The sequence below is a fragment of the Amblyomma maculatum genome, chromosome 1 (genome assembly GCF_055883805.1).
Source record: "Amblyomma maculatum isolate TAMU_Amacu chromosome 1, ASM5588380v1, whole genome shotgun sequence".
Lineage (NCBI taxonomy): Eukaryota > Metazoa > Arthropoda > Arachnida > Ixodida > Ixodidae > Amblyomma > Amblyomma maculatum.
The window spans coordinates 47,319,104-47,343,804 of record NC_139344.1 but is presented as its reverse complement, the minus strand read 5'-3'; the positions used below and the strand labels follow the sequence as shown (position 1 = coordinate 47,343,804).

Below are 24,701 nucleotides of genomic sequence, written 5' to 3'. Positions count from 1 at the left end.
TTCTTTTCTTCCTTGTCATTGACTTATCATTCCACATTTCTGCTTACATGTGTTCATGCTTTGTCGGTTGCTTCTTCTGCAATCTTTGATTTATGCGTAATAAGCATTATACAAAGCTGGCTTATAGGTAAGATTGATGTTCATTTGAGAAATCTAATCCAGGTTCAGGTCGCAACAAAAAATGCACGGGGTGCAAATAATAAGGGTTTCGCCTCGATGGGTCCGAAAGACCTTTAGTGAAGACAGCTATAGAGCGCCTTCCTTTCCCCGACAATCGAATTAAAAAATAATCGCGGAATGAAAAGGCAGTGTGGCCTTGACCTTAGTTAAGTGTAGGTGTCCACGCAAAAGTGAGACAGATACAGCGCCTTCCTTTCCCCAAAAACCAGCTTAAGCAACAAATAGAAGTGCTCAACGCTGTTGAACCGAATGTGGAGCGAAAGTTTGAACTGCGGACGACCGAGCTTGCATCGAAAACAACCAGCGTTCCGTTGAACGCATCAATGTTCACCGATGTTCTGGGCAGAATCCACCTTCATGTCCTGCGCATGCGATGCTGGCGGTCGCTTTCCTGTTCCACTCGGTCAGCTCTCTGCGGCGGCGCGCGGACAGTGCGGAAACTAAACCCTTCTTCCCTCCGCCCCAGCGCGCGCATCCGCTGGTATACGCCGCTACCTTTCTCCGCCAGCGCAGCGGCGAACACCTCTGGAATGCCGCAGCTGGTTGCCATGGCAACGACGCATGCTCAGTAGGGACCTCTGCCTGGCTCCGTGAATTGCGCTTCTACTAGCCTAGTGTATCTTTCGCTACAAAAATATCAAAATATTCGCGGAATGAAAAGGCGGTGTTAAAGATGCTATCGCGTCTACTATAAGACGAAGCTTCCTAATTCATCCAAAACTATAGGTTCAAGCTATGCTTAAACCTCAACAATTTTTTGTTCAACAAAAGATAGACAAGCAAACGCTTATCCACACAAACTGTCTGGGCGGAATAGCTCTCTGCGCATTGCTGTAGCATACTGGCGCATTCCTAAGCGACACAGGTATTCTTTTCCACTCTAGGTAAGCAAGTACATTAAGACTTTTAACACGACGCTTGCACGGCCTTTTGCAGGAACATATGCTAAATTAGATTTTTCTTTTCACTTCGATACTTGATGCTTTCCTTTAAAGCAGCAGGCACTCAGTATGGCAGCCTCGGGAAAACTGATTGTGGCAGCGTCCTCCAAACAACAGGCTTCCACCTCCGCTTAGGAATTGATATGTGGATACTGCGTTAATCACAATAAGATATATTAATCGCATCGGGAAGGATCCTTTTACTACCGAATAAGAGGCTACGTGTCTGCAGGTCCTCCTGTTTCCGTGCAGGATATTTTTACGATTGGCGCTTGACTTCATTGCGTAATATCGCTTTGAAGCCCACAGATAATCTTTTTGTTCTTACATTGATATTGCCGCGAAACCTTCAAAACTGTATTTGTTGTTTTTTTAACAGCCGCCGGCATACACTCTGATTCTGGACCGCGTATCAGTTCCATAATCTTTGTTAATGCTCGATGTCGTGAGTCACACCTTTATCAGTTTCGTTGTAGCGCAAGATGCACCGAGATCTGTCTCGAAGGTTCCGGCCACTCAGGTGTCTTTCCACAATGTTCCAGCCCGTGCTGGTAGCTGTTTGCCACGTTATCTAGATTGTTCTGTGCAGCCTTTAAATTGAGCGTTGACGAGTGTGACGAGCATTCTTTGTTCGACGATCGACCAACACGTTTGTTGCTATCGCCGCCGCCGAGTATAGTTCTTTTGCGGGCGCAAGTCAGCCCAATAAAGAGTTAATTTCAGTACCATCAAGCCTGTGTCTTCATTTGTGTCATCGACCCTGGTCACCACCACGTGACATCTGGTGGAGGTGCTGCCCTTGATCCTCCAAGCGAAGACATCAGCCTTGTTCCTGTCACCCTGTGAGACCAGCCTACAGGTCACCGAGCCAGCCGCCGACTCCAAGGCCTATCAGCCCGAACACGGTATGCTGCCTGACCCCGTTCGATACCGGAAGGCATCAACTATAGAAATGGCCCAGTCAATAGCACCAGTCGTCTTCGTGCAGCCCAGGGAGCCCCCCATATTCCAAGGACTGCCCAGTGAAGATGCGGAAGACTGGATGGACCTTTTCGACCGTGTGTCAGAATTCAAAGGCTGGAACGACGCCGTGAAACTTAGGCAAGTCTACTTTGTTCTTCAAGGACATGCCCGAGTTTGGTTCGAAAATCATGAGGCAACTATGAAGGATTGGGAGACTTTCAAGGAAGCGTTTCTGACTGCCTTTTCAAGCGTCGTCCGAAAGGGAAGAGCCCAGGCCCTCCTTCAGTCATGACTCCAACTCCCTAACGAGCCTGTCCTGGCTTACGTTGAGGAGATGAAGCGCCTCCTTCGCCGCGGCGACCCTAATATGACCGAAGGTGAGAGAGTCAAATTTTTAATGCGAGGCGTTAAAGAATTGCTTTTTGTAAGTCTTGTCCGAATTCCGCCAAAAACTGTGGAGGAATTTGAAACAGAAGCGTCTACCATCGAGAAGACGTTGGACAACCGGATGCGCCATTACGAGCGACCACTTCAACCGGACTACTTAAGCCACTACCCCAGCGCATCTGCAAGCGGGGAGAACCTTCGGGACCTCATTCGGGAGATCGTGCGAGAGGAGCTCCGCCGATTGATGCCATCCTTGCAACAACCCTAGGTGGCGACGCTTGCGGACGTCGTCCGTGAAGAAATCCAGCAGGCGCTAGGCGTTCCTCAAGCGACGGCTGCTACTGTTCCAGCACAAGAGGCAACAGCGACGAACTACTCTGCTGTATTACGTCGCCCTGCGCCCCGACGTGATGACTTTCCGAGCCCTCGCCGCTGCCGTCCTGTTCCTGAAAACCGCCCATTGGCCCCCGCCCGCCAAGCCTACCAACGACCCCCAAGCCCCAGAAAGTGCGACGCCTGGAGGACAGCAAACAACCGACCGCTCTGCTTCCATTGTGGTGAGGCAGGACACATCCTCCGTCACTGCCCGTACAGGCGGATCGGCTTCCGTGGTTTCGCTGTCGACGCCCCACGTCCCCGTCCTGACGAGCGACCACAGGAAATCAACGACTTCCTGCGCAGCGGAGAGCACTCGTCGCCAAGGCGTCTATCACGCTCCCCATCGCCGTACAATGCCCGATTTGCGTCGCTGGGCCGCAGTTACGTGCAAGGATGGTCTCCTAGCCCCCGTAGGGGAAACTAACTGCAGAAACCTTTGGAGGTGAGATTGCGAAAAGACGAAGATCCTCCGCCGCCGACTACCTGTAACGACGACGCAACCATTTTATCGCCGCTCCACACGACGACATCGACGACAACACGACCAGAGTGCAAGCCAACACCGCCGCCCAGCGAAATAATAACGGTATGCCCCGGCCATGACCTGAAGAAACGACGGAGCCGAGATCGGACACTAAGGCCCACGTGCAATGCGAGGACGCGAACAAGTGACCTTGCAGTTGATGTCGACGGTCGCAGAGTCACTGCCCTAGTAGACACCGGAGTTGACTATTCAGTCATCAGTGGACCGTTAGCCTCTCAGCTTAGGAAAGTTACCACCGCTTGGGATGGCCTGTTGATTCGCACTGCAGGTGGCAACCTGATTACTCCATCGGGACGATGCACTGCAATAATAACCGTATATGGGCGTACTTACCCCACCAACTTTGTGGTCTTGCAGCAGTGCTCCCGAGACGTGATTTTAGGTATGGACTTCCTAATTAAACATAGGGCTATCATCGACCTCCGATCCAAGCTCATCAAACTTTCTGCAGACAATGCCATACCTGCTACAACGCCTTCGACGCAACACGTCGCTCTAAACGTCCTCGACGAAGAATTGACCGTGCCGCCCCGATCCAGCGTCGCAGTCAGCGTAGGTAGCGCAAATATCGAAACCACTGAAGGCATCGTCGAAGGAAATATCCAATTGCTCTTGGAACGAGGTGTCGGCATCGCAAGAGGCATCGCGAAATTCCAGAGAGGACAAGCTCAGGTGCTCGTAACAAACTTCACTGAAGAATACCGGCATTTCAACTAGGGCACGACGATCGCTTTTCTCGACGAATTAGAGGACCTCAAAGATGTATTCACCCTCCGCGACCAAACGCCGGAAGACTCATCGAACCTATTCCGTCAGCCCACATTTGACATCAACCCGGCATTGACCCACAGCAGGAAAGACCAGATTCTCAGTCTGCTTCGAAGCTACGGGGAGTGCTTCTCGTCATCATCGAAGGTACGACAAACACCACTGGCCAAGCACCGCATAATAACGGACGAACATGCCCGACCTCTGCGCCAAATCCCTTATCGTGTATCGCCGCGAGAACGCCAGGCCAATCGCGATCAAGTTGAGGAAATGCTGCGTGATGACGTAATCCAGCCATCGAACAGCCCCTGGTCGGCACCAGTCGTCTTTGTGAAGAAGAAAGACGGCACACTTCGCTTCTGCGTCGATTACCGCCGCTTGATTAGCATAACGAAGAAGGATGTCTACCCGCTTCCCGCATCGACGACACTTTCGACCGGCTCTGCAATGCAAGGTACTTCTCATCGATGGACCTGAAAAGCGGATATTGGCAAATTGAGGTCGACGAAAGAGATCGCGAGAAGACCGCATTCATCACACCGGACGGTCTTTATGAGTTCAAGGTGATGCCATTTGGCCTCTGCTCCGCACCAGCCACATTTCAAGGAGTAATGGACATAGTCCTGGCAGGCTTGAAGTGGCAAATTTGTTCGGTATATTTGGACGACGTTGTTGTCTTCTCGTCAAACTTTGAAGACCACCTAAAACGACTACAGACAGTGCTGGAAGCCATCAAGTCATCGGGACTAACGCTAAAAGCAGAGAAGTGTCACTTCGCCTACAAAGAACTCCGGTTCCTAGGTCACATCGTTAGCAAGGACGGTATTCGCCTAGACCTGGAGAAAACAGCTGCAAACGCACAATTCCCACCGCCTGCCGACAAAAAAGCTGCGCCGATTCCTTGGGCTGTGCGCTTATTATCGACGATTTGTAAGAAACTTTTCGCGGATCGCCGAACCGTTGACGCAGCTTACAAAGGCTGACGTACCTTTTAAATGGGAAGCGCCGCAAGGAGAAACCTTCGACGAACTTAAGCGTCGCCTGCAATGCCCTCCTGTACTTGGCCTCTTTGATGAAAACGCCGAGACCGAAATTCGCACCGACGCGGGCAGTGTGGGCCTAGGAGCCATTCTCGTCCAGAAGAGTGCCGGACAGGAGAAAGTAATCGCCTACGCTAGGCAGGTCCCTCACAAAAGCCGAAGTCAATTACTCGACGACCGAGAAGGAGTACCTTGCGATCATCTGGGCTACTTCTAAGTTTCGTCCATGCCTATACGGTCGACCATTCAAGGTTGTAAGCGACCATCACGCGCTCTGCTGGCTGGCTAATTTGAAAGATCCCTCCGGCCGCCTTGCCAGATGGAGCCTACGACTTCAAGAATTTGACTTGACTGTAGTCTACAAGTCGGGCCGGAAGCACTCCGACGCAGTCTGCTTATCACGCACTCCCGTCGACGCTCCTCCAAAGGACGATGACGACGACGCCTTTTTGGGACCGGTAAGCGCCAGCAGTTTCGCAGAACAACAGCGATCTGACCCTGAGCTGAAAGCGCTAGCCGATTACTTAGAAGGAAAGACCACTTCCCCTCCTGGTGTGTTCAGGCGACATTTATCATCGTTCGTGTTAAGCAATGGCCTCCTAGTGAAGAAGAACTTCGCAACCAACAAAACCGCACAGCTTCTTGTAGTGCCTAAAAACTTCCGGCAGGAAATTCTGCAGGCGTTGCACGATGGAGCCAACAGCAGGCCATCTCGTATTTGCGCGCACGTTGCGTCGAATCCAGGAGAAGTATTACTGGCCGCGACTGCATGCTGAAGTTGTCCACTACGTGAAGACGTGTCGTGACTGCGAACGACGCAAGACGCCACCGATCAGACCAGCAGGACTACTAAACCCGATTCCGCCCCCAATCCTGCCCTTTCAACAAATTGGGATGGATCTCCTCGGCCCCTTTCCATCTTCGTCTATGGGTAACAAGTGGATCATCGTGACCACTGACTACCTTACCCGTTACGCCGAAGCAAGAGCACTACCAAATGGTACCGCGGCAGAAGTCGCCAAATTTTTTGTTGAACAAATTCTCTTGCGACATGGCGCGCCAGAAGTGCTCATCACGGACAGGGGAACGGTGTTTACGGCAGAGTTGACGCAAGCCATCCTGGAATACAGTCACACAAGCCATCGACGAACAACTGCGTACCATCCCCAGACCAATGACCTTACGGAGCGCCTGAATAAAACTATCGCGGACATGATCGCCATGTACGTCGACGCTGAACACAAGACCTGGGACGCCATCTTGCCGTACGTGATCTTCGCGTATAACACGGCAGTCCAGGAGACGACCAGAGCGACCCCGTTTAAGCTTGTGTACGGCAGGGAGCCCACGACGACGCTCGATGCAATGCTACCGCACGTAACCAGTGACGACAACCTTGACGTCGCCACCTACCTGCAGCGTGCAGAGGAAGCCCGACGACTCGCACGGCTGCGTATTAAGACCAGCAGCGCACCGACAGCCGACGATACAATTTACGACGACGCCACGCAGAGTACAATCCAGGAGACCAAGTGTGGGTTTGGACACCGATTCGCCGTCGCGGATTAAGTGAAAAGTTGTTGCGTCGATACTTTGGGCCGTACAAAATCATTCGCCGCGTCGGACCACTGGACTATGAAGTCATTCCCGACGGAATGTCAGCATCACAACGGCGACGCGCACGCCCAGAAATTGTACATGTTGTACGACTGAAGCCATATTACGCGCGTTAAAGAATCTGTGGTGTTTAAACTTCGCAGTATTTATGTTTAAGTTTCTTTGTTTTGGAACATCGAGGCGATGTTTTTTTAAGGGGGGGAGTATAATGCCGCGAAACCTTCAAAACTGTAATTGTTTTTTAACAGCCGCCGGCATACAGGCTTATCACTCTGATTCTGGACCGCGTATCAGTTCCGTAATCTTTGTTTGTTAATGCTCGATGTCGCGAGTCACATCTTTATCAGTTTCGTTGTAGCGCAAGATGCACTGAGATCTGTCTCGAAGGTTCCGGCCACTCGGGTGTCTTTCCACAATGTTCCAGCCCGTGCTGGTAGCTGTTTGCGACGTTATCTAGATTGTTCTGTGCAGCTTTTAAATTGAGCGTTGACGAGTGTGACGAGCATTCTTTGTTCGACGATCGACCAACACGTTTGTTGCTATCGCCGCCGCCGAGTTGCTTAGTTCTTTTGCGGGCGCAAGTCAGCCCAATAAAGAGTTAATTTCAGTACCATCAAGCCTGTGTCTTCATTTGTGTCATCAACCCTGGTCACCACCACCTGACAATACAACATGGATCTGAGGATCCCCGTGGAATTTTGACTTTTCTCTTCGATGCGCACCAAACAATCCCAAAGATCTTTTAGACGCGAGACAACGTATTTAATAGCGATAAAAGTAGACCGTAAGATGCTAGCCTTGTTCAAACGAGGATATAATGGTGACATAATTGACGCATCAGAGAAACAGACCTGACACATTGTCTTTATGAATCGGACACATGCGTACTGCAGACGCACTTTATTCTTTCTAAAGGCTTCCCTTCTACGCAACCGCACTCTCACCACCGCTTCGTTATTACAAAGTAGCCACAAATAGAAGCGCATCGGCAGTGTCGTATTGTCATTCGAGTCGAAACTCGATCATACGCACGCTATCCTCCTGACTGCTGTTGAAACTACTCTGTCAAGTTTGTGCGTCGTATGCCAGCGTGCTGGAAGGGGCTGAAAGTAATTAAAGCGACGAAAACAACATGGTAGAACTCGATCCACGGAGATGCCGACTCCCATGTAAGCAACCAGGTAGCGCAGTGTTTGCACAGAAATATTGCATCAACTGTGCATTCTTACTAACTCGCGGAAAATGTCTTTCTGGTAGGAGAACTGGGCTCATCATCCGCGACAAAACTTGAGCGCCAGCTAACGTCCAGAGCTGGCAACCCCTCTACAGGCACATCCAGCTCGTATTGGCGAGCATTTTATCTTTGTCTTCTGCAGGAAGCGAATGCGATAGAAATATTACTAAACATCTATAGGTGATATTCCATCTCCCGCTTCTGGGCGAACGTTAGAACCACTTTGGAAGTCATTAAAAAGTTACAGGGAAGAAGAAAGCGCTAACATTTAGCAGAAACGTGATAACGGCAACGAGATGTGTCCCTCCTCTCCCTATACACAGTCTCTGTGAGCGAAATTATCCCCCCCCCCTCCTGTTTTTAATAGTTGAGGTAGCAAATTGATACCAGGGACAGTGAACTGAGTATTTGCATACTAACGTAATTTCACAGTTGGCAAGCAGCCTTAAGGCCGACCCACATGTAGCGATTTTCCCGCGGCAAACCTTGCGAACTGCCGCTCGGCGGCCGTTCGCAGGCTATCAAGCCGGGCCAGATATTTTCGGCGGCGGCGGGCGAACGGCCGCTCCTGGGCGCGACCACCGTGAGATGGCAGCACTTGCTGCCGCACCGCGCCGGCTGCAGCTCCGAGTCGTGAGCGCCGACGATACGCAAAACTTTAGAAAAGTGTGCTAAAGTTTGTTACTTCCGTAGATAATAAGCGAAAGGTCAATACTGAATCCTTCCTGAGGATCGCTGTGCCGTACCGAGTGGCTGATATTGAAGTGACAGCTGCGATGCAAGCAAAATGGCAAAATTCTGCTCACAATCATCTGCCGCCGTCGCGGCACGACTGCTCCGATCCGCTTGAACGCCGCCTCCGCTAAAAAGTGGTGTCGAAGTTAATCAAGTTTTGCTTTTATTGTTAGAGAATGGGATTGAGATTTAGGCAGTTCTATGAGAAGACCATTTACTATAGCACGAATGAATTTCATAGCGCCGTTTCATGTAGTGCTGTACCATCGATGCGAAACAAAATAGGCCTAGCTACGACTAGGGAGCAGCGCACGACAGAGCACTGTCGTCCGCCGCGCCAGCGGGCGGCACTGCTTTGGTAAGGTCTAGCCATAAGGTGCTGTGAGCGTTGCGATTTTGCCTGCTCTGATTACACAGCTGAAGCGGGAGCTTTTTCGACGTTCCGCTCAACACTGGCTCAAACCCTGCTTCAGAGAGACGCGCCTGCAGTACGCTGTTGCTACGGCGTCGGACGTACACTCGGAGGCAGTATACAAGCGTTATCGGGCGCAATTTGAGACGCTAGCTTATTTATATGTTGCTCTTGAAATGTCATTTAGTGTGAAAAGTGAGTTGTTGAATCGGACTCAGGTCGTGAGTTTTCTCACTCGGGCGCCGACGCTGCCGACGCCGCCAGTTTTTCGCTGCATGTGGTTCGGCACGGCGACGGTGCGTCGGCGTTCCGCCGCGCCGCATGAAGTTCGCAGAGAAAGTTCGTGCCATGTGGTTGGCCCTTTAATCTCTATTCCTAGAGTTATCATGTCCTTGTTTGTTGAAATTTTGCTTTTTTGGTTATCTTGTTTCGCGTGCAAAACATTCCAGTACGTTCACTTCTGGCATTCGAGTGGTGAGCGCGCGAATTCGTGGATCTAATTGGCAGTCGCACTGGGAGCCTTTATGCAGGATAAATGCAGAAAAAGCTTAGACTTTGGTGCAACGATAGCAAGTGATCAGGAACCATTCACCATAGTGCTTCATATATCCGAGGCCCATAAGTATACGGTTTGTGGTTTGTTTATGGTTTATATAATTTAATGTCCAAAAGCAACACATGCAGGCTATGTGAAACACTGTGAAGCGCTGCGGATAATTTCGACCAATCGAATTTATTTACCATGCCCTCGAACCGCATAGTATGCGTGCGCCTTGCGTTTCGGCATCGTGCAAACGCGGCTGCTACGGCCGAAATGGGACCCGGGTCTTAACCACTGAGCCGCCGCGCCCGAACCGTAAGACTAGAGCAGTTCAACCTTTTAAAGGCAGTGGATACGAAACATGAGAATGACGTTCGTTGTTAGGTTCGAATTAAAAAAGAAACGGTTGGGGAAGGGGGGCGGATTGATAGTTATAAATTGATAGATTTTACATGCCTGACTGCACCTGTCGTCCTGCCAACAGGGAAATGGTAGAGACACTTGAAAATTTTCGGAGTACTGCAAAGGTGTCTATGGGTGCCATTTTCCTTCTAGTCATCCGGGCCCGGCCGCCGTCCGAACGGTGAGTGACTGCAGTCGTAGGCTTGGAATATGTTTTTAAGCCTAGCAAAATTGGAAAATTTTGGCATGTTTATTCAGAATAGTCAACAGCGATTGTGTGGTTGCTAACTTATTACTGTAGTCAGCAATCATGGGAAAATGTTACGTATATGAGCGGATCGGCGAAAATTGCGGGTCGCCTGCACTCGCAGACCCCTGGCCGTTTGGATCACTTCGTGTTCTGCGCGCGGTGCAATGGGGTTACAACATGATAAAGTGGCCGGGTGTGAACCAGCATGTCTGCAACAATCGCGGTAGCGTGCATGTATATATTCGTAAGTCATTGAGACTGCCGTATACGTCGGCGCTGCTGCGCAAGACAGGGAAGACGGGGTGGTCTGAAACGCTGACAGGACGGAGGACGAGCTAGATGGGCATGGAATAAAAGTGAAGTAAGATTTTCGCCGAGACAGCGTGAATAAATATACTACACAGCAATGCCGTTCAAGGTATAATTTACATCACCGCCGCTGCGCGCCAAGAACGCCGAGTAGGCTGCCTTGCTGCAGCGCAATCGTTTGCGTTAAATTATTTTGCAGTGCCTTTAATAAGGAAAGGGAAAACAACGCTCTGGTCTCGCTCACTTTATTGTGAAAAATATGAGTTTTTTATATCATCTCATTCATAGCGCATAGTTGTGAATATTGCATTTATAATTTGTTACATGGTATCACTCACGTAGTTCCATCGCCGCCACCATCGTGTCGCCTATTTTCTAGAACCTCGCTCATTATCTGTCATTAAAATCAGCACGATATGGACAAGGTACATTGCTTTCATATGGGATTGACACACTGCGGTCAGAAGTTGCCATTTGCTGACACAAGACATTTGTGCCAGTCAGTCTAGTGGATATAACAATATATACTGATATCCACCAGCCTGCTGGGAACCAGGACACCAGAAATTTAAGATACGTTCACATTAAAAATAAAAATCCGAAAAGGAAGTTATGCGGGCGCACATCGATCCATAAAAGAGTATGTGCCCGCACGCATATTACAAGCAGAGTAAGTATTTTTGCACAACTGAATATAGATGTATCTGTTACCAGCTGACTATATATTTCACTTACTGTGAGAGTAACTTTTACAAAATTCCGCAAGCAAAATGGACGCAGCGTGTTCCTGCGCACGTGCGGCACACTGTATACACCTGTTCAGATTACGTGCACCTTGAACGTAAACACCTTTTTAAGATCACATGCATGCACCATGCGTGCGTTGAGTATTTCCTGCGCTTGTTTTGCGGTTAAACGAACAAAATGTGGAACAAGTGCACCAGCGCGTACCCCGCACAAAAGGTGTTTTTTTTTTTTTTTTTTTTTTTTTTTTTTTTTTTTTTTTTTTTACTGCACGAAGTATTCCAGGACGATTCGGTGAACCCACATTGACCGCCTTTTCAGATCAATTTTCCTTCAGGAAAGATGATCTGCAAGAACGCCTTTCCTGACTCAGTTGCCGCACCTAAATACAAAGCTGCCAGGCATGCTGCTTTACAATTTCTTGCTTGGACACTTCGACGAACAATCTAAAAGGAGGAACTGCCACACAAGATACGTATTCTGCGCGGGACGCGAAGTCACGTGATCCGCATAAGCCAGCGGGCCGATGGTGCGCGGAGATGAAATGCGATGCTTTGAAAATTTCCAGTGACTGTAGGATATGCTATAGTGGAAGGCTACATGACTGATTTCTATTATCTGAGGTTCTTCGAAATCTCACCATCTAGCATACTGCATTTCTGCTCCACTTGAATGCGGCCGCCTCGGCCGGGAATCGTACACTGAGTTCTCAAACGAAAAGAAACGCCGGCGTACTAAAACATCTGTTCCTTTTTGTCGTTGTATGATTGCTTTTCCCATAGTTAAATGACATTGAAGTCACGCTTCTCTTGATAACTATGCCTGCATACTCTCTGTAAGAGTGACAACCCTGAAGCCTGCGAGGTGTGTGAGCAAATATAATATAAAAATATAGCTCAATCTGGAGCAAGTCAGGGCCAGTCGAAGTTCTGATTCGTTGTAGACACGAGTCTCAGAAACGGGTGACACATTTGAAGTAGTCTAACCCATCAGGATTCGTTTCATATAAAGCTGGGCGCTTATTAACTCTACAAGGGCGTAGCATTGTGTCCTCTGTTTCCGCAGCATAAATAAAAAAAAATCTAGTCAGCCCGAATATCCACCAGAACGCAGCATGATGAACTCGAATTCAGTAATATTCAATACAATCTTGATCTCCTGTGGTGAATTCGAACGAGGGGCGATCTTAAATTTTGGTGGTGGTTGAGAAACGGTATTCTTGTGCGATGCCTCAGTGCGGTGAGCGCGTTTTGTGATAGGTCAAGTGTTGCTTAGTAAGTTTTAACGAAACAGATATAAAAGCGCATAAAAAGAACTAGAGTTTCTGGAGACAGAGCGCTCGCCATGGCCGGTATTGTTCTGCAAGCCCATTTCATTGCGCCGCCAGGCCCTTGGTAGGTCGAATTCGCAGATTAGCCGCACAAAAGGGCTAGTTTTATGACACCGAAACCGAAACTTAATAAAAGCATTTTTGTTCGCTTTCATAAAGTATTATTTATTAAAATTTACAATTTTAATTTAATTCAATAATACTTTATTTTTACATTTTTTAAAAACGTTACTTAAAAAGTTTGTAATTGTGCAGAAAAAAAAAAAAAAAAAAAGGGGCTTGAGGGGCCGGAAGTGCGCATCTGCGCATTGGTTTATTTCGTCCAACGTAGTGAGCATTGCAGTTACGAAGCTGAGCGATACTTTTTGCTTGTATAAATTATTGGGGATTTACCTTCGGTCTACAGCATGGAGAACGCATGGCCATGGCATGACAGCCAGTTACGAAATCGTGCAGCTTTTCGGCTTTTCACCATTCATTCCACGCATGGCAACATGGGATCAATAACGCAGCGATCTTTTCGTCCGGTTTAACCGTTTAACGGGGTCAACTGTTCTGCCATTGACTTAAGTGCCGCTGTTTGCGGGAATATGTGTTGTCGTTATATTAGTATTAGAATCTATCAAAAGAGCTTCTGTTTCTCTTGAGGAAAAAAATTACCATTCAAGTCGAATGCCAAAGAAACAAAAATGGCGCCGGGAGCGACCTTGGCGTTACCCTCACTGTACGCCGTGGTTCCCGTAGTAGCAAGGCAGCGGGAGCAGCAAGGAGCTGTAGCTTTGTAGGTATTCTGTGGTTGTAGCATATGATTCCGGACGGAGTGATCCATGCATTTGTACTCGGTTTTAGTGGCAGGTAGATGCAGAGGTGGTACTGTGAGTTTTCCTTTGCGAAAAACCCATCTCCGGCATCGGGCCATTGGTAGTGCGGCCCGTCCTGCCGCACAAACCACGCGGTTCGCTAGGCCCCCCGTGCGAATGGGAAGACCCGAAAGCATTGTTCTGTGCTGATAGCTAGCCTAGCATCCAGTATTAGGCTTAACGCTGGTGCAAGAAAAAGAATTGTCTTCGTTTCTTCACGATTCATTTGCGACGGAGCGAATGTGGCCAGTCCGCGCTGGGGAAACCGCATCGGGTGCCGTATCGGCGCGCTACGCATTTCAGCGGCCGCCTTTCGCAAACGCTGAGGAGCAGCACCGCCACTGAGTTCCGCTCCGAGTCCTTCCCCCACCCCACCACCACCTCCCGCGGAAGTGAGCGGTCGCGTCGTCGGAGGTCGGAGGCTCGTTCGCGACTCCGTGCGGTGTGCGACTGCCGATGCTGCCCGCTCTGCGAGGACGCCGTTCGTGAACAAGCCCTGGGTCCGGTGGCACATTTGTTCCAGGTATCTCCTGCGCGCTAGCGTAAGATGATCACCTTTTGGAGCTGACACAACCGCCGAGCGACACTGTTACCACAGCGTCGGGAGACCCTCGCCGGTTCCTTTCGTTGAGGTGAGTGAGCTTCTTCGTTTTCTGCGTGCGTGCTCGCGTATGCGTGCGCGTGCCGTCTCGTGTTCGGGACGACGTGTGCGGCGTTAAGTGATTGGATTGTTTTCGCTCATTTTTTTTTTTTTTTCTCGAAATGAAAAGCAAAGGAACGTCCGTCGACATGTCAGTCTGCCGTAGATCCCCGATATTCGCGCATGCTGTAGTAGTATTCGTTCGCGAAGTTGGTCCTCATCCTATGCCCGGAACCTGTATGCTTTTTGTCGGGTACGAAGGAAACGCGGTCCAAGCTGGCTTCCAAAGGTAGAACTTTTTGCGAGCTGTGCCTTTTTTGTTTTTTCTTCATTTCCCTCCTTCCTTTCTTTTTTTTTTTTTTTTTTTTCTTTTTCGCCTGTATCGACGAGCGGCGAAAACGGACATGCCGCGCCTCCATCGTCGTCCGTCGTCGTGCGGGAACCGGCGTTGCTCAATCAGCTGTCGGCTGGTCATGGCCTTTTTTTTTTTTTTTTTATTCTTCTTTGTCGCGCCTTATTTTACGGTGAAGGCGAGAAATCTTTATCGGCACATTTTTTTTTTTTCTTCTGAACAGCGCTGCATCGTTTTTGAGCAAATATAGTCAAGGAACGTACTACAACTGGTCGTTGCTGTGGTTATGAAGGAGTCGTTTTCTTGATGCGGGCGTGTTCTTGCTTAGTTTTTGTTCCGAAGTCGCGCTGGGACTGTGCTGTTTCTTTAGGTAGTGGAAAGGTTACTTGGCTAGTGAGCTAGGCGCCGAAACATTGAACTGATGTAAGTATACATCTAATCAGTTTACTACTGCTTGCTTGTGCATATGCTGTCTTCCTTCTCGACACTAGCTTTCGGTTCAGCAGCACGCGGCCGTTTATTTTGCTGTGCGCATTTAACGTGCCGTTTTGAGCTTCGGAATTGACGTGGTTCGGTCAGTAACGTCGTCTTTTTCGTGTTCGCTGGATCACGTTGATGCACTCCGAGATTTGATTTCATGAGAGCGACTCTCGCCTGCTGCCGGTGGTTTCATTTGTGAGCTCTTGTGGTTTTAAAATGGTGCTCCGTCCTTTCGTTCCATGCTCTTCCTCTTTTCGTGCTGCTTAAAACAGCTGCGGTTTCTTTGCCGGAATTAACTATCAGCAAATCGCTGTTGCGGATTTTGTGGTCACTAACTAGTGCCTTAAATATGGACTTGTTTGAATTTATTGTGGTTACTTGAAAGGAATGTTTTTCTCTTTTTTCAAATGTTCTGTTGCTGAACACTTAACCATTTCAGAGGCATTTCGAAGTACATAGTCGGAGTCAAATGGGCCATTTGAAAAGCAGTAATGTCATGCCATTTCTGTAAAGGTTGGCAGTACTGATAGCGCAGATAGTCATAATGTATGGCTCCTTGTTGATGTGCATTTTCTGTTGCTGTTCGGCAATGCCATGTTCCATTTTTTCAATGTCAGGGCAGTGGGCATTTTTTTATTTGCTGCACTCTTACCTTGTGGCAAAAATTATGTTTTCAACCAAGGTTAAACCGAATTAGACGTGCGAAAGCACGGTTTGATTCGGTTTAGCTGTTGGTCGTTATTCGTTTTTTTTTTTTAAATCTAAGTTTCGATTTGGTTACGCTCTAGGATACACACACATTAGGCAACGGTTCACGTTGTCGGCGTCTTTCCCGTTCCAACTCGGCCCGCCGGACACGGCGCGCGCTTCGGCCGAAACACTAGGACCCGTCTCACTCGCCATCCTGGCGTGGTCTGACATGCTGTAGTGCTAATTATCATGGATTATTATTTTATTAGTATTTGTTATTAATTACCATCATCGCTATCATTTTTAAATGCCCGTCTAATGCTTTCATTAGTTATTGGTTTACAGGAAAGGAAAGGCGCAGTATCTGCCATGCTGTGGACACCGGAATAATATAATAATAATTGGTTTACAGGAAAGTAAAGGCGCAGTCATGCGCATCCTGAAGACCCAGTTAGATTTCGCGAAATAGTGCATGCACCTTAAAAAATTCGAATCACTTTTAACTGAAGCCACTTCATTGCTTCTACTTGAAAACTCAGGTTTCATAGGGAATTATTGGTTCTCAGGATTTGTCCGCGTTTGCAGTATTGCCTGAAATATGTGACATGCTTCTTAGTGTGCTCCACTTTGTTTTAGTCTCATTTGTTTGCACACAAACAAAAATGACAGCAGCATTCCCTATTGTAACTTGGAATTTTTTAGTATTTGCAGACTTGAGATCATTTTGGGATGCTCAACTCATATGTGCAGATGTACCACAACAACAGATGTGCACAAAGATTTTTTTTTTTTTTTTTTTTTTTTTTTAAGAGGGGTAGATCTTTTTCCAACTGACTTTTTTCTGCTAATCTGGGATTTGCTTTGATGATTAGAGTTGGTAGCCATTTAGCATGCCCATACAAATGTACTGGTGCATGTATATTTGATGTCAGATTTTCTGAACAGGTAAATTGTTTGGGTTGTAATGTTAGTGATTGCTGGCTTATATAGCTTGTTTGTTTATCTAAAATGGTCACAGTGCAGTTTGTGTAGTGATGACACATTAGTTACACTGCGTTAGCAGGATGCAAGCCTTCATTTATAAAAAATGGTGTCATTTTTCTTTTTTGACTGGTAATTGATAAATATGTGCTATTTACCTAACTGTGCATGTTGGTTGCAGCTCTGCTGTAATTTGTTTAAATTGTCTTTGCCTTTCAGCTGAATTGAATTCTTAATGTAGAACAAATGACACATGGTTGCTGTGCTGTGCTTGGTGAGGTTTGTATAGACCTTTTCACGGGCTTCGGTGAAACCAGTTGGACTTGGCTGTGGGGTGGGTTTGGGAGAGATAATCCTCAACTTTTCCTGTGCTAGCAGCACAGCCCAGTATTCAATATAGCAGCGCCCATGGCCACTTTTTGAAAAGGTCTATAGGCAACCCTATGTAAACTCAGTAGTATATGTGCCATTTCTAAATACTGAGTAAAATGAGAGGTTTCTAGTTTCAATTATGAATCATTTTATTTTTAAGCTCCTGCTGCTGAATATTTTTTTTTTTTTGTTGTTAGCCCAGTGTCAACACCAAAAACCAGTGGTGGCAGAGACACGATCGCAGTAAAACACTCCAGAGTGTTTTAGAATGAACATATTGCTTTTTATTCCAGCTTACTATTGCTGCAAATCCCAGCTGCAAATTTGCACTTCCCCCCTCTGCCCCTCGTAATTAAGTTTGTAAGGGAAAAACAAACCTTGTATTAATGCTATTTATGTGGCATCACATCTTGGCAGGAAAAAATTGTTATTAACAGTAATGGAGATTTTTCCTTAATCTGCATGATGAGAGATGATTGATAGTGGCTTTAACATTATTTTAATAAATAAACTATGTTTAAAACTTTGGGTTTTGTTCTTTCTGGACGAGCAATTTCAGCATTAGCTGCGAATTTTAAGTGCATGCCGCAAGTTTCTCGATTGCAAACCCTGTGATGTGACAGTTACCGATTCACCTGCTATCAGTTGCTACTCATGATTACTTTCTGATGTTTCTTGTTCCTCTGCTTGCTTGCCTGCTGCTGTCCAGGGAGTCTCCCCTCATGTTGGTCTAGGATGACCATGACCGCACGCATCAAACAGGTTGTGAGCAAGAACAAGAAGCGGTACCAGGATGAGGACTTTGACTTGGACTTGTCCTGTATCCTTTTCTCTTCTGTTTTGTCTCTATATGCCTGTCAGCTATATTTGTAGCTTTGTGCCCTTCATTTAACGCAACTAGCAGCCAGATACAGCACCTCGTAGCTCTTCCAGTTTAGCAGAAACTGCTTACCGTGGTATATTAAATAAAGATAGGCGGTCTCTAAATGATGTTTTTAAGCTTTGATTGTGGAAGGAAGTTGACTGAATTGCAAAAGTATACAAAACATACAATAAAGTGCGGTTGGAGAAATCATAGCAGACATTTTTCATAAGCTGTTCATGGCTTTTCCAAGGCTGTGCCATGTGATCGGTTTCTTTTTAGAACAGTTTGGAGCGTTTTTGCGGATGATTTCAGAACATTTAGAATATATTGCTTAATATGAACTGATTTTCTTTAATGAGCATCCTGTTATCCTACTGCGATTGCCACCAATTTAATATAGACTAAAATCGATTGATTGCATATTGTTTTGTGCTCATTAGAATTGTGGGAATGTTTTAGGTTTTGAACATCTGGTAAGGTCGGCATTAGACCTTGGGCTTCAAATGGAACAACAGTGTTAAACGTTTTTTAATAGTTTATAAGTTTAGCAGTCTTTGTGGCCCTTTGCATGCAACTCTATTATAATGGAATTTGAAAAATCTCATATTGAAGAGGTGACATGCCTGTAGGGAGGTGCGATACATGCAGTATGTGGCATCGTTAATGCTTTTATTTTCAGCCATTGAAAGAACATTTATGCAGTTACCTTTTCCGTTTAATGCTGCTGTTTCTGCGTATTATTATTATATATTTTTTTTAAGAAGTTTCATTGATGGTTATTTGGCTGGTTTTTCGTACGGCAAATTATATGGGGGAGGATGTTGTTAAAAAATTTGCTGTTTCCTTAAAGTATAAGACAGGTGCGAGATTGTTTCCTGAAAGGATGAATTTCTGTTCTGGTAATTCTAAAATGTACTCGGCATCTGCAGATATCAGAGAATGGCAGCATTCACATGAGTTCACTTTTCTCCTCTTCATCAATGTGCACACTTTTTTAGGCTTTCTATGAAAGGCTGCTAGCTAAGTTCCTATCTAAAATTTGGCACTCGCTGAATATGGGCTTCTGTTCTTAGTGGGTTAAAATACATGACTGTCTATCACTATGTGCACTTTTTTGTCAAAAGTTAGGAACCCCAGATAGTTTCCTTCTTGGACACGGTGTATGGTTTATTGTGCATCCTGGCATTCCAAATCACTTAAAGGCAAGAGGAATACTGGTGCTTCCCCATCCGAGAGTTAGAACATCTTTGAACGCTACAGAACCCAATTGTGCGGCTTATGGGCAAAACATTTGGGATCTAAATTTTTACCAAAGGGTGTATAGGGCTTACCTGATAAGCATGTTGACATAGTGAGAGATACTTGAGGTCCTTGAGTTGTTCATTGGCCTTCTTGCTCTGTGGGCTGTATTGGTAGTGTAACCATACTTTGGCTTTTTACGTAGTGTTGTTTATGGCATGTAGCTGGCAGGGGCATAGCTAGGAGGATGTTTCGGTGTCAGAACACCTCCCGAAATTTTCGGTGTGTGGCATCCCTCTTTTTTTTTTTTTTTTCAGACTTTTTTTCACCCATTTCTTTCCTACCAGTGGCGTGTAACACCCCCCTGAAAAATATTTCTGGATACACTACTGGTAGCTGGTGTTTATACATTCAAGTGGTTTAATTGTGAATGGCTGTTATTTAATTTCACTTCTTGTTTTGCACCTAGCATTACATTTCGGTAATATTGGCAGCGTGGTGTGTCACTGGTACTACAATGAATATATGCTGAAGTCATTGAACTTCACTCATTTACATATGCAGTGTGCAGTGTGTTTGGTAGAACATGCAGATTGAGGATTTTATCTTCAGAATTTAAAGACTGAGTGGGAATATGTGCTTATCTTTGCTTCCAGGGGCAGCATGGCACATGTGATATTTGGAAAAAGTATAATTGGAAAAGTGTTCAAGAACTTGCGGCACTCTACTTTTCTCTGCACTCTTTTGCTGGATGCATGCAACAGTTTCGTTAGGTTAAATTAAAGGAAACAGTTGGGTGTGCAGCCACATGATCTTCTGTTGAATTTGGTTTCTGTAGTAAGCATTGTTGAAAATTATCGACTGAAAATACAGCCTGCAATTTATGCGGTGTCCTAGTTTTCATGCAGTGAGTGCATATTTATAAGATTGACTCGCAACAAATCCAAAGGAGAAAGTTTGAAGCTTGCATGGCTTCATAGCATTTTGGCAGTAAATGGTTTCGCATTCTTAAATTCTTTAACAGAGAGCAACGGAACTTTATGTCCCCTGATGATGTCATTTGAAATGTTTTTGAAGTGAAGTTGTTAGTAGCTGTATGATAGAGGAGCTTGGAATTCTTTATAGAATTTTTAGATGAATTTTTTTTTTTCCGATCATTTTATCATATTTCTGATCAAACTACATGTTTCAAGTTTTTGTAAAACATGACTTGTGTGGTCTAGTCGAATTGGCTCTTGGCTTGAATTGTCTTGATTTTGCACCTGCGTTTAACTTCACTCTACTAATATGATGTAGGATTGAACATTGGGGCAACCTAGGTACAGTTCGGCTTCTTGAGCCAAATCTTGCCTAGAATGTAGCTCTCTTCGAGGCAGTGACAGATGGAATGCCTGCTGGCCTGACTGTCGGCACGCCATTTTGAGTGTGCTTTGGTGTGAGGGTGCATTGGAGCAACGAGCATGGGAGCGCTTTAAGGTGCTGCTCCATATCAGTACTTATCTTGTTATCAGAGTGGGCCATTGGGCACAGAAGGTGATAAGAGCAGGCTATGGATGTATGGCTTTCTTTGTTGTATTGTATAGAGAAGTTCTCTTGCTTCTTTTTTACTGGGCAGTGCTAGCTCTTCTGGCTGCTTTAGTGAGGCATCTGGTACTTTGCAACGTGTAAAGGTTGCTAAGGTAGCAGGTGACTGCATTGCATCCTTGCAGGCCTCACTTTTGTTTTGTGCTGCAACTTTTGCATTCAGACAAATTTTTATGGTGGGATTCAGTGCAAAGTGTGCATATGATGGAATGCATTGTTGACTGAGCACTCATATCTCTAGCTTTTCACAATTAATAGCATAAATTTGATTTCCTGAAGGAACATTCTTGTATGTGCTTGGGGCGCTCTTTTCCTTAAAAGTAATTTGAGTAGTTATGGTCTTCTGTTTTTATTTCAGGTCTTAGTTTTCTAGCCAAGCATATTTTGTATTGATTTCCAGGCAAGGACTTTTTGTATGTTTAGTCAGAACATTATTGACTTGAGCCCCATACCTATAGAAATGGTTAGAAAGAGTAATCAATAAGAGGGATTTTTTGAGTTGTAAATGAAATGTGCTCGTTATCGCACCTTAAGAGAGAAAAGCATTATTCACAAAAAATGTTGAACTGTTGATGTGTAGCTAAGCTTTAACATCACTTCTGCAATATGTAGACTGTAAAGTTTTACAATTTTACAATCTACATATGGAAGAGAAATGTGTGGCCAAATCCCAAGATGAATGCAGTGCGCAACATTTGAGAACTGGACAGTGCAATAGTGTACTTAAATTTGCATGTGTAGCGAACTGATAATAAGTGGTCGTATTTATGGTTATTCACAAGGCGTTATTTGCTTGAAGCTTCGGGATATTGGAGGGAAAGTTGCATACTTTGAAAGCTGCATGGTAGTTGCCAAATATGAATTTCATGGCGCAATTGAAACGAAGCTTAAGAAATGTGTTGTCATGCTAATTAAGCTCTTGTGGGGCAAAGTAGTAAAATTGGCTTGATTGGAAAACAAGATCAGTTTTTGTGGCAGAAAGGAAAGATTGTTTGAATGAATGTGCCAATACTAGGCTGTGAATTAAATAGGAAGTTTGAGTTAAGTCTATGTGGTCATGTTTTGGTCATGGAGGATCACAGCAGTGCTTTTTTTTATTGCCTAAATAGCAGCTAAAATGTTTGTGGCATTTTAGCTGGTATTTAATGTCAATGCACACTGTAATAGCATTTGTACAGTGTACCGAGGTTGCTTGCAGAACTCCATTCTATGTCTCGAGTCTTCACAGTCACGGAATGCAGTTATTGGGCGGCAATGGTGTATGTACCCCGTGCAATCTTGTGCTCTAACAGTCCCAAAAAGTGGGTCTTGTGTCAGGACTTGGAAGAGAGAACAAACAGGGGCTGTTTTCACCAGGCAGTTCTTTGCTAATAGTCTTGTGTGTATCACATGTTGAGCTGGTTGTTTGACAGTGCTGCGTGCCATACCTTTTGCATGCACTGACATATTGTCTTAGTGTGAGTGTCTTGTTTTGCGCCATGCTATACCACCACGTCATATTTGGAGAGTGCTGTGGGCACATAGCTGTTCTTGAGGGCAGGGTTGGAGGCACACGTGCACTCTATACTCCTCAGTGCTGGCGTCTTAAGGTTGAGCATATTCCCCAGTAGCAATTACAGTTGGCAGCACTGCTTCTATCAAGCATGAATGCTGGAATTTTTTTTGTTTTGTTTTACTTGATTGACCTGCCATATTCACTTTCTTTTGATGCCATGTTTAATAACTGAACAAAACATAATGCCATGTGTGGAGGTCAGCAGGTGACAAAAGAGCCTACAGATGTTAAAGCTTAGTTAGGCTACATTGCTTCTGTCCTGCATGTCTCGTCTCTGGAGGATGGCACACACAGTTCCTTGCTTTTGTTAATTGAAGCAAACTGTGGAATAAAATGCTGTGTTAGTTATTCTGATCATGCCAGTGCACAGGATATTTTCTACTATTATAGCTATTGGTGGTCTGATTGGTTCACTTAAAAAAAAAAAAAACTATGGGCAGGAAATTGTCAACTCCTTGTTAAAAACAAATTTCCTGGCTGTGTGTGCTTTTTTTTTAGGATGTGACCAAGAAAAAGAGAAAAAAAGAGTTCTAGGCTAATGTTTTCATTGCAGGCCTCTGAAATTGCTAATGTTTTATGAGGAAGGTAAAGGCACAGTAATCGTGGCGCTATGGGGATGCCTTGGCTTTGTTGCGAGGGAAGGATTGGAGGAAGAGTGGGAGAAGCACTGCAAAAGTGTGTGTGTGTGGGGGGGGGGGGGGGGGGAGGGAGTTGTGAGTAAATTTCTTCCCTGCCCCCTCTCTCTCCAAGAGTTCAACTTACGCTGAGCACTACATAAGAGTTAAAGGTCTCATTTTCTGGAAAATTTGACATTGCCAACATTGTGAGCAAAAAATTAAGAGCATGTCTCTATCAGTAGGTAGTTGGCTGATGACATAGCGGAGTACTGGTTGGGGGTACCACTGTGACCACCTGACCACATAATATTGCAGGAGCTGCTGATTTGGGTTGCTCCTTTGCGATGGGAATTGAAGTTGCTGGAACCCTCGGAACCCCAGTCAAGCATGCTGCTTCTAAGCAACACTGGCACATTCATATGGCCTGGTTAAAGCGGGGCTGTATAGCTATGTCAGGTGGTCTTTTACATAATGCTAACAACTTTATGCTAATGTGGTGCTAATGCGCGTAGCAGAGGCTACACCACACAACCTGTCACTAGGGATCAGTTTAAGTGAGTAACAGAGTGCATGCTCATCTACAAGATTTCTCTGGGTGAACCACAGATGGGAGTCTTAAGTCGAACTTTCATTTCATTTTTTTTTTTTAAAGTGGACTGCTTAGTGGTTTGACTACTGAGCTACTGCAACAAATGTTCAGAGCACTATCTGTGGTTTGAAATGACCTGTTCACTGGTAGATGTTGGAGGGGTTATTCTCAGTCGCAGATTTTGCTACTAAATATCGGATGGCGACGTATGGTCACACAGGACGAAAGGTTAACTAAATACTGCTGTTGGCTTAAGTCTTGCCCCTATAAACAAAGTTCCACCTGAAATGTTTTTCAATAGTCTGAGTATTAAACTAGAAAGTGCTGTGCATTGTTCTGTTGTTGTCAGAAAAGTGACTCCAGTGTTTCAGCATGTGCAGGCATGCCAGATAACCAAAATCATAACCTCACCACAAAATGGAACCCACCGTGTGCTTGTAACTGCTGTGGATCGTTGCTTTGTGCAGGATGCCAGTTGTTGTGACCTGCTATTGAAAATATGTGGCTGCACTTATTCTTAGAAAATATAGGCAGCATCAGCTTTCATTAATTAGCTGCTGAACCAACAGGCGCTAAAGCTTTCTGTGGTGAACATGTCTGTTACGATAGCTCAGCAATGGTAGTACTCTGCCAGTGAGTACAATGCAACATTATTGGCTAGATGCATGGCTCCAGGGGCATTATTTTAGTATGGACAAGATCAAAGAATATCTTTAAGCTGAGATAACAGTTGATGTTAAATAATTGCATGTGGTTGAAGTTATCCTTGAACACTCCTTTGCCATGGCTTACACAGACCGCAGCATAGCTTTGAGGCATAAAGGCACGTTTCCTTCAAAAAGCTTATAAGTTAATGATACGGACACGTAACTTTTCCTCTCAAGCTGGCTGTCATTGTATACATGCATATATGAAGCACAGGCAGACCATGAAACACAGAGTTTGGAGAGTATGAAATGAAACGGAAGATTTCTTTATTCGGGCTTGACTGAATAGAGAAAAAGAGAGTGTTCCACTTGAGCACGGGGCTCTAACAAGGTGTTCTTAATAGTTGCTTTGTTGGGCTGGGAAAATTCATTCTACACAACTTCTTTGTGCTAAT

The 24,701-nt window shown here is 45.8% G+C and overlaps 1 protein-coding gene across 10 annotated transcripts in view; it reads left to right on the top strand.

Moving 5' to 3' along the window:
- The first annotated feature begins 13,130 nt into the window (after positions 1-13,130).
- The window catches only part of LOC146202293 (phosphatidylinositol 3,4,5-trisphosphate 3-phosphatase and dual-specificity protein phosphatase PTEN-like), a 132,522-nt gene continuing 120,951 nt past the window's right edge, over positions 13,131-24,701 (top strand). For 3 of the 10 annotated variants that reach the window (XM_084588062.1, XM_084588060.1, XM_084588061.1), the window contains exons 1-2: positions 13,131-14,267; positions 17,860-17,970. In XM_084588062.1, the coding sequence (XP_084444188.1) occupies positions 17,886-17,970 (85 nt within the window). In that variant the 5' untranslated portion in view covers positions 13,131-14,267; positions 17,860-17,885. Of the gene's footprint in view, positions 14,268-14,419; positions 14,565-14,820; positions 15,051-17,859; positions 17,971-24,701 lie in introns of those variants that run through there. The other 7 variants (XM_084588056.1, XM_084588063.1, XM_084588055.1 and 4 more) reach the window with 7 other exon arrangements.